Below are 9,759 nucleotides of genomic sequence, written 5' to 3' on the forward strand. Positions count from 1 at the left end.
GAATAAGATTTTGGCAATAGAGGTTGATTAATATTGATTGATTTTTGCTTATTGTATTATTCTTAGTCATATTTGTAATGTGAATCTAGTTGAATTATTTGCTCAAGTTTGCAGAAGAACCGTAATAAAAAACCAAAGAAAAAAAGAATTTCCATTCGGTCATGCTTGACAGGAAACATAACTGATTTTTTGTCTCCTTCAAAATGTCAATGTTTAAGAATGTGGTCATTTGGGTGAAGTATAGCATATCTAAGGTGTTATGATTTATATGCCACAAGACAAACTGAAGTTTGTCGGCCTAGTGTAGAATTGCGACAGTTTCAATAATAAATGCAGGTATATTCTTCAGTTACTAAGAAAGTGACAGGGTCATACCTACTCATGATCACACTGTAATTCTAGCTCTTCTTCCTCCATGAACTCCATCAGTTCCAAGAAAGTTGTTCTTGATCACAAGCAACTGAGTAACAATATGATTAATGGTTGGTCTATCTCTCGGTAGTTCTTGTGAACATGCAATTCCAATATTAAGTATTGAAATCAAGCACTCATAAATTTTATGACTGCCAGTAGAGCTCTGATTCCGAGTGTTTTCGGTGCTTGAGCTTGCCTCCTCAATTTCTCTTTGTTGAATTAGTGTTGGATCAACAACGCTCGCTACTTGTTCAGGTAAAGCCATCTTAGAAAAGTTATGGAGACTCAGACTATCATTAAACATGTTATCAGTAGGTCTCTTCCCCGTAAACATTTCCAATAAGAGGATACCATAACTGTATACATCACCAAATGTTGTCACCTTATTTCCCATACCATACTCTGCAATTGATGCATCATTCAAAGTAAATACATTTGTAAAGATGCTTGGTTAGAAGCATATCAAATAATAGTAATAGTAACGTACCTTCTACAGATAACTCTTTGTAGAAAACAAGTTCAGCGCATAAAAAACTTTACTATTTAAAGTAAGATAGGAAAGAATTATGTCTTCTCTTGGTGAGATAACAACATTTCATTTGTCTGCTTGTGTCATGAGAAAGGCCCAACTTGAAACAAGTTGATTGTTTCCCAGTGATATTTATGAAACCAAATAGTCGATGGTTCAATATCCTCTTAAGAAATAAGCAGTTGAAGCTTCGGTGACTGTTTAACTTTATCTGATTAGGTTTGTATTCATCAAAATTATTAACGTAAAAGAAATAGATAAGAAGATTGAAATTAGAAAAAGAGGATTTTCTAATTTGGTTTTTATGTTATCCTATGACTACACACATGGGAGATGAACAAAAGTCAGATATTGTATGTTGTTGCGCCAAGAAAAATACAAGATTTCTCAATATTGGTACATCTCCATTGAAGGCAAAAATAAACGTAAATACAATTATATGGATTATGATTTGCAGACAACAAGATAGGAGATGTATGGAAAATCCTCTAAAAAATGGGATTGTATATTGGGTTGTATATTATAAGCAAGAAATTAATGAAATTAAGAACCTGCATTCCTTTGAGTTTCATATTTTTCAGACTAAATTACATGCAACCAAAAAGAAAAATTGGAAAGTATTTGCCAAACATTGATTTTCATGCATTTGAAGGGCAAATGATGTTGTGAGAAATAAAACCAAAGAACCATCTGCTTTACTTCATTGATTGAAGGAGCATACTTGATGGATATGCAAATCAGACTCTAAAGTACGTTGGAAATTGAAGGTGAAAAAGAATATCAGAAAAGGGACTAAGAAATACATTTACCTGGAGTAGCATAACCAACAGACCCTCTTAAGCCAATGGAACTTGATTGAGTTGCAGAAGAATTATAGGTGCCTTCTGGAAGGAATCTAGCTAACCCAAAATCACCTACATGTCCAATCATTTCATTATTCAGAAGAACATTGCTCGGCTTCAAAGCACAGTGAACTATTGGTTCCGAGCAATGGTGGTGAAGATAATCAAGTGCAGAAGCAACATCAACGGCAATATTTAACCTTTGTAGGATGTTTAAATTTCTTGATTTGACATGCACCTCATCTTCATTTTCATTTGCATGTAACCAATCCTCTAGGCTACCATTGACCATGAACTCATAAACCAAAGCTTTGAAATCATTACCATTATAGTCAACACTTGAACATGCTGTGAAAACCTTGACAAGATTTCGATGTCTGATGCGCCTCAAGGCCTCACACTCAGCAACAAAACTCTTGGAAGCTCCACGGAATTGAAGGTTTAGTACCTTCACTGCAACAACTTTTTCACTGTGATCAAGAATTCCTTTGTAGACTGAACCAAAACTACCCATGCCTATCATGTTGGCTGGAGAGAACCCATCTGTTGCCTTGAGTAGACTTTGGTAGGACAGTTTCACATATGACTTCCCTAAAAATCTCAACAGGGGTACTTTTGTTGTCTTTCTAAAGCAACAAAGATACAGTAAACACAACACTATTACTAGTCCCAGAAGCCCAAACGATGTGGGGATTATTATTTTCATGATGAGTGTAAATCTTTTTCCTTTGAATTCCTTGGTATTGCAACTATGCAAATGTAGTTTAGGTATACCACCACAAAGCTGCTTGTTTCCCCTAATAGAAATGGCCATTGCATTTTAAATATGCCTATTTCGGGTACCGCACTCTCAAAATCATTGAATGATAGATCTAATTTTTGTAAGAAGACAAAGCCCTCTAAATAGTCTGGGATTTTGCCTGAGAAATTATTGTGAGAAAGATCTAATTCCTCAATACCTCTCAAATAGCTTAAAGATGAAGGAAGGATTCCCCAGAAATTAGTGCTCTGTATATATAGAAATCTCAATTTTACACAATTACCAAGAGTGCTTGGAATTTTTCCAGACAACATGTTCCCAGAAACATCTAATTGTTCAAGATTTATTAAATTCCCAATTTCTAGTTGTATGGACCCAACCAAATGGTTATCACATAGGTACAAGTTCAACGATGATGAGAGAGTTAGAACTTGTTTGGGTACGGTACCACTAAGATTGTTTCCATCAAGAGCTAGATCTACAAGGGGGCATTTTCCCAGACTTGGAGGAATGTTGCCATGCAAGTTATTTACTCCTAAATAAAGATACGCTAGTGAAGTCAAATTTTTCAAAGACAATGGAATTTTCCCATAGAATTTATTACCTGAGAGATCCAAAATTTGTAGCTTTTGTAGCTTCCCAATATCAGCAAGAATGTTGCCGATGCAATGATTGTCTGACATGTCCAAAAGTTGCAAATTGACCAAATTCGCCATCTCGATTGGGATGCTCCCACCTATTTTATTTTTTTCCAAAGAAAGGATACCAAGAAAGGACAAATTGCCAATTGATTCTGGCAACACCCCTCCAAAGTTGTTGGAGTTCAGTGTCAAAGAGTTCAAATTGGTGGCATTGGGCAATGAGCTAAGAAAATTCAAGTCACCAGCTTCCCCTGTTCCAAGATGATTGTCTTCAAAGTTTAACTGCCCAAGATTGTGCATCATTCCCAAAGGAGGCACTCTTCCAATAAATTTATTTTCTCCCAAATCAAGGAGATATAGGTTGGTTGCATTTGATATTGAAATAGGAATGGATCCAGTAAACAAGTTTACTCCAACTGAAAACCATTGAAGAGTTGGAAAAGAAATTCCAAGATCTAAGGGAAGTCTCCCTTGAACTTGGTTCATTGTTATATCAAAAGCTGTGATGGAAGAGAGATTAAAGATTGAGGAAGGAATAGTACCAACCAACTTGTTCTTCGCCAATACAAGATAGTTTAAGTTTGTCAATCAGCCCAGGGCTTCAGGTATACTCCCATTGATATTATTGATACTTACATCGAATACAATAAGGGATGACAGATTCCCCAAAGTACAAGGAAGGCCACCTGTTAGATTGTTTCTTTCAATGAACAACTGCTCGAGCTTAGACAGAGAACCAAGCTCCACGAGAATTTTCCCAGCCAGACTATTGCCAGAAAGCTGAAGGACAGCAAGGTTAGAGCAAGCAGATATATTGGCGGGAATTTCACCACCAATAGAATTATTGAGTAGTCTCAGTATTTGCAGTCTCCGTAGATGGCCAAGTTTAGGGGGGATTTGATGAGTGAAGCTATTGTTACGTAACCACAGTTCCCTAAGAAAGCTCAGATTTCCAATGTGAGGCGAAATTGAGCCTGTCAATTTTTGATGATCCAGTTTCAACTTAGTTACCCTCTGGTGTCGTCGGCCACATGTTATGCCATCCCATTGACACAAGTGGATGGATTCATTCCACGAGTTTAGAGCCCCAAAGGGGTCACCGGTTATTTCAGCCTTGAATGCGAGCAAGGCTAGCCGATCCGTCTCATTCCCGGCTACATGAACATGATGACGATGAGTACTAGAGCCTGAACCACCCAAACATGAACACCCCATGAGAACAACAACAACATGCATGAACTGAAACAGAGTCCATGACATTGACGACACCAATATTAAACCCATATGAGGATTGAACGCTCTCATTGAATTTGAGAGAGCATCCATCCCTATATATAAAGGGGAGCTTCTATATACACACACCTAATCCCCTCAATACACACACTTAATGATATTTAATTTTATTACAATTTTATCCCTAAGTGAAATTACCATTTTAGACACCATTGTTAATTGAAAACATCTCAATGCACACCTCAGAGTTCACATTGTTGCATCGTGTGTGTAAGCCACTGGTTTGGCATGCTTCTTTGAAAATGGCTTTGGCATTTCTGTAGGGTTTTCATTTTTTACAAAGGGCTTTGGCATTTCTGTAGGGAAAACATCATTGTGATGGAGGATTTGCCTTCTAAAAATCAGCAAATAAGTATTCATGTGAAGCAGAGCGAAGGAAATGTGAGTTTAATTTTTTTTTTTCGCAGCGTCGTTCGGATAACCAGAGCCGAATTTTGTTATTTTGTTCGGAAATGTACTACCGAAATAATTATGTATTTTCGGAAGTTGATGTCCGAAAAAAGTGATAAATTTCGGAAGCTGTTGTCCGAAAAATGTATTCAAATTCGGAAGTTGTTGTCCGAACAAAGTTAACTTATACAACATTCAACTTCCGAAATTTGAAAAAAAATTCGGACAACTACTTCCAAATGAAGTAAATTTTTTTTTCCATTTTATATTCCAAATTTGCAAACTGCATACCAAATTTACAGTTTCAAATTGCAAATTAATCTTTATAATGCCATTAAAAATTTGTAATGTTATACAAAACATGCAGGAATATGTGTCAACTCAAGGAAGTCAGGTTTGCGCGGATTTTGTGTTAGATTACACCACTCATTTCATAACTGAACAGGTTCAGTCTACGAAATTATAACGATTATGTTTTGAATTGCTCACCAAATGTAAATGTTTGATAATATTTATTTAACTTTGTAGGTATTCAAAAGTAAGGATGAATTGCTCAACTGGGTACGTGAAGTTGGAAAGAGAAATGGTTTGGTCATTGTAATCAAAACATCAGACTATGGTGGAGGGAAAAAAAGACCCAGGATGTATCTTGCTTGTGAGAGGAGTGGCCAATATAGAGCAACAAAGAAGTTAAAACATGATGGCAACAATACATCAAGAATAACCGGTACGAAGAAGTGTGGTTGTCTTTTTGATATGAGGGCTCACAGGTTTACCACATATGATGAATGGACATTGACTGTAGTATGCGGATTGCATAATCATCCACCTGCGGAGCACCTCGAGGGACATTCATATGCGGGGAGGCTATCAAAGGATGAGAAAGCATTGTTAATGGGTATGTCAAAGAGCATGGTTTGGCCAAAAGAAATCCTAGTAACCTTGAAACAGCGAGATGCCCTCAATGTAAGCACACTTAAAACCATTTACAATGTACGCCATCGAAACAGGGTGGTACAGAGAGCTGGAAGATCACAGATGCAACACTTATTGGGTGAATTGGCCAAGTATAATTACATTGAGCGCCATCGGTCTGAAAAGTCCACGATGACTATGACTGACTTGTTTTGGGCACATCCTACCAGTTTGGACTTATTTCGGTCTTTCCCACGTATATTAATTATGGATTGCACATATAAAACCAACAGATATCGGCTTCCTCTTCTTGAAATTGTGGGAGTGACATCAACTGAAATGACATTCTCTGTAGCTTTTGCATACTTACAGTATGAGAGGGTCGATAACTATGCGTGGGTGTTAGCTACATTACGTGATGTCATGGATGGGTTTGTTGTGCCAACAGTTATTGTTACTGACAGAGAGCTAGCCTTGATGAATGCCATACAGAAGATATTCCCGAGTGCCAGACATTTATTATGTCGTTGGCATATCAGTAAGAATGTGTTGACCAAATGCAAGAAAATGTTTGAGACACAGCAAAAATGGGAGAAGTTCAACCATGAGTGGAACTCTGTAGTGTATTCATTTTCTGAAATTCAATACGAGGAGCATCTTAAATCATTACTTAAGGAATTCAGTAGTTATCCTGATGCAATCAAATATGTCATGGATACTTGGTTGGTTCCTTACAAGGACAAATTTGTGGCGGCATGGACAGACACGTGTATGCATTGTGGCAATGTTACAACGAACCGGTAAGATTACTTTTTTTCAATATGTTATTAATATGTGCCATGTACTTGATTTTAACTTGACTTACATTGAATTGAACAGGACTGAGAGTGCACATGCAAAAATTAAAAGACAATTGGGTTCATGTCAAGTCTCATTTCAGGCATCATTTGAGAAAATACACAGTCTGCTTGAGTTGCAACACACTGATATCAAGGCTTCATTTGAGAAAAGTCTAACTGTTGTGTGTAACATGCCCGGGGGGTACCCGCGCGCGTTAAACAGTTCGGACCCCCGAGATCTCTTTGATCTATTCTCACGAGTGCAATGTGAAACATAGATGAGAGTCCAGATTTGGCAACTTTTATTGAAAATCCATTTTATTGCAATTTTGTCAAAAATGGACTGCGTCATCAGATCTCAGAGTCGCCACCTAATATTTATTTTGGGAAAATTAGGAAACCCATAACTCGTGCCAAGGCCACTGTTCGTCGTAACCAAGGATGCTTGGCTCGGAACCTTAGGTATGAGAGGGGAAGGTCAATAATGAGCACCCCCGCCCACCCGATCAAAGATCGGCCTTTACTAACCATGATATGAATTTTATTTTATTTATATGTTCATGTTCTGATTAGTTAATAAATCCTAAAATTTACTATGTGAAGCATACAAGTATAGACTATGCCATTCATTTTGGAGTAATTTGATATCATGCATTTTGAAAGAGTTTTGACGATGTACAACCCAAATAAATTGAGTTTACAAGCATGAAAAATCAACATCATTCCAAATTAAGCGACACAACCTCCATCCACTGGCATTCATAGAGTTATATCACATAAGCAACTAGCCTCATGGTAGAATGCTAGACATAGTAAGAAAAACACACACACACGGGATGCTAAAGCATAAAAACTCACATGTTTGACGTCCCACTAACAAGCTGCAAAACAAAGTTAGCAAAATATGCATGATCTTATATACAAAATCCTAATGCAATTCACTCATGAGATGCAACTAAAGATTCGGCTTCTAAAATATGATATGTGAATCATCTCAAGAACATGAGGTAGCGCACATAATCACATAGGAATTGATTAAATCCACAAATGCAAACTTAGCCGAATCAAGATGCATGAAACATGGATGCAAAGCATAACTATGATGAAAAATAAATATGATGTTTATGTACAAATAAAGAAAGCGAGTAAAAGAACGGGATAGAAAGAAGAGGGGCGGGGAATTATTACAACATTTAAAGAATAATTACAAACCAAATTAGAGAGGGATGAGGAGAATATTACAACAAAATAAAAACCTCACAATACACTCAAAATAAAATAAATAAATAAATAAAATAAAAGCTTCATGTTCTTTAGAACCGCCGGCGGAAATTGGTCAATATTGGGAGATTACGCCATCTTGTTCGGAAGAAGCTAACCGACCGGCCAAATAGGCCGGCCGGCGAACTAGGCCAAGCAAAACCTGTCTTGTTGCAAAACCAAGAAAAGGAACAAACAAAAAAATATGTAGGTGGCTCAACTAACCACTACCGGTTAGATTAAAAAAGAAAAGAAAAATAAAATAAAAAAAAGTGCAAACTCACAATATAAGCCTAAAGCAATAAAACAAATATAAGATAGAACATGCAAGATTATAACGGAACTAATATGAGACTAATACACGAAAAAAAAATAAATATGAGGTAAAACATGCAAGATTACAACAAAACTAATATGAAATTAAAGTATGCGAATAAAAATAAATAAATAAATAATTATGAGCGAAACAAACCACTAGGATTATAACAACACACTATGAAATATAAAGTAAGAAAATAAATATGAGATAAACAAACTACTTGGATTATAACAAAACACAATGAAATAAGAAGCAAGAATATAAATATAAAATATAAGAAAATGAAAGATTAAAAATTCACCTTCCAAAGAAAGATTGAACTTCTTGATTTCCAAACTTCCTCTTGATCACCCTCAAGTGTAGGAAGTGTGTTCTCAAATCCTCAATTCGAAATTATGGAGTTTATGGAGTTTGTGGTATGGAAAGTGGCTAACTCTCAAGTTTTTCTCACTTTCAACCACTAAACATTCTTCCTTATGATCGAGGCGATTGATCTTTGGCTATATCAGAATTTTTGGAGTGGTTTTGGTGTATGGAAATGAGGAATTTCAGTAGCTATGGAAGGTATGGGGTGTATATGGAAGATAGAAATATTTTTGGCTAAACAACTCAAATTTTCTCTCTTTTTTCACTCTTTTCTCACTCCTTTCTCTTCAATTTCGTGGTCCTCTTCCTCTCTTACAATATGATCATTCTATATAGGCAATGAGGGAGAGTAAAGGTCAAAAAGAAGGTGGGAGACAAGGTGGGAGACAAGAATGTGATAGGAGGGCAAATTTTCAAGGTGGTTGCATGGGATACTCCTTTATGGATGCAAACAAAATATCTTTTTGACTATGGAGGATAATTAGGTATAATGGAGGATGAGTGGATGCACTTGAATGGCTCAAAAAATGGGTAAATGGGTTGTCCCAACCGAACCAAAACCAAGAAAAATGGGCTATTGTTGTTTTGGGTCGAATCAACAAAATCTGCTTTTAAGCCCAACTTCAAATGGGCATATCTCCCCCATATGGACTTGGTTTTAGGCAGTTCTTTGGTCCAAATTGAAGCCCCAGAAGTATACTTTCCAATGGTGGTGTCCTCACATTTAAATTCCAAGTGTACAAAGAGATATGCCTAATTTAGTGAAGGCTGTCTCGGGCTGGATCAACAAAATCTGCTCTTAAGCTCAACTTCAAATGGGCATATCTCCCTTATTTGGACTTGGTCTAAGGTGGTTCTTGGGTCTAAATTGAAGCCCCAGAAGTCTACTTTCTAATGGTGGTAGTCTCACATTTAAATTCTAAGTGTACAAACAGAAATGCCTAATTTAGTGAAGACTGCTCATTTCCTTCTTAATGATTTGATACTCATCCTTTTCCTAAACCAGCTTTCTTTCATCCCCTCCTATTTCCTTCAACTCCAAACCTATAAAGAAGATATTTTTAAATATTTTTCAAAAATTTCACCTCCCTTTTATTTATTTCCACTTTGTCCTTACTCGGTTTACTGAAAAGTGCAATATTTTAATCGAAATGGAAGCCTCGGGACATCGTAGAAACATTTAAAAAAACA

General features: G+C 36.6%; 1 protein-coding gene across 6 annotated transcripts in view; it reads right to left on the reverse strand.

Moving 5' to 3' along the window:
• Positions 1-9,463, reverse strand: part of LOC114260256 (uncharacterized) — a 217,853-nt gene extending 208,390 nt beyond the window's left edge. For 3 of the 6 annotated variants that reach the window (XR_014338328.1, XR_014338326.1, XR_014338327.1), the window contains exon 1: positions 8,504-9,463. Coding sequence is in view for 1 of the 6 variants with exons in the window: in XM_082883581.1 (XP_082739707.1) it covers positions 2,488-3,672 (1,185 nt within the window). In the remaining 5 variants the exon portion in view is untranslated. The other 3 variants (XR_014338325.1, XR_014338324.1, XM_082883581.1) reach the window with 3 other exon arrangements.
• Positions 9,464-9,759: the final 296 nt, after the last annotated feature.

This window comes from Camellia sinensis, chromosome 8 (assembly GCF_055761805.1).
Source record: "Camellia sinensis isolate YWXY chromosome 8, ASM5576180v1, whole genome shotgun sequence".
In the NCBI taxonomy this organism is placed as follows: Eukaryota; Viridiplantae; Streptophyta; class Magnoliopsida; order Ericales; family Theaceae; genus Camellia; species Camellia sinensis.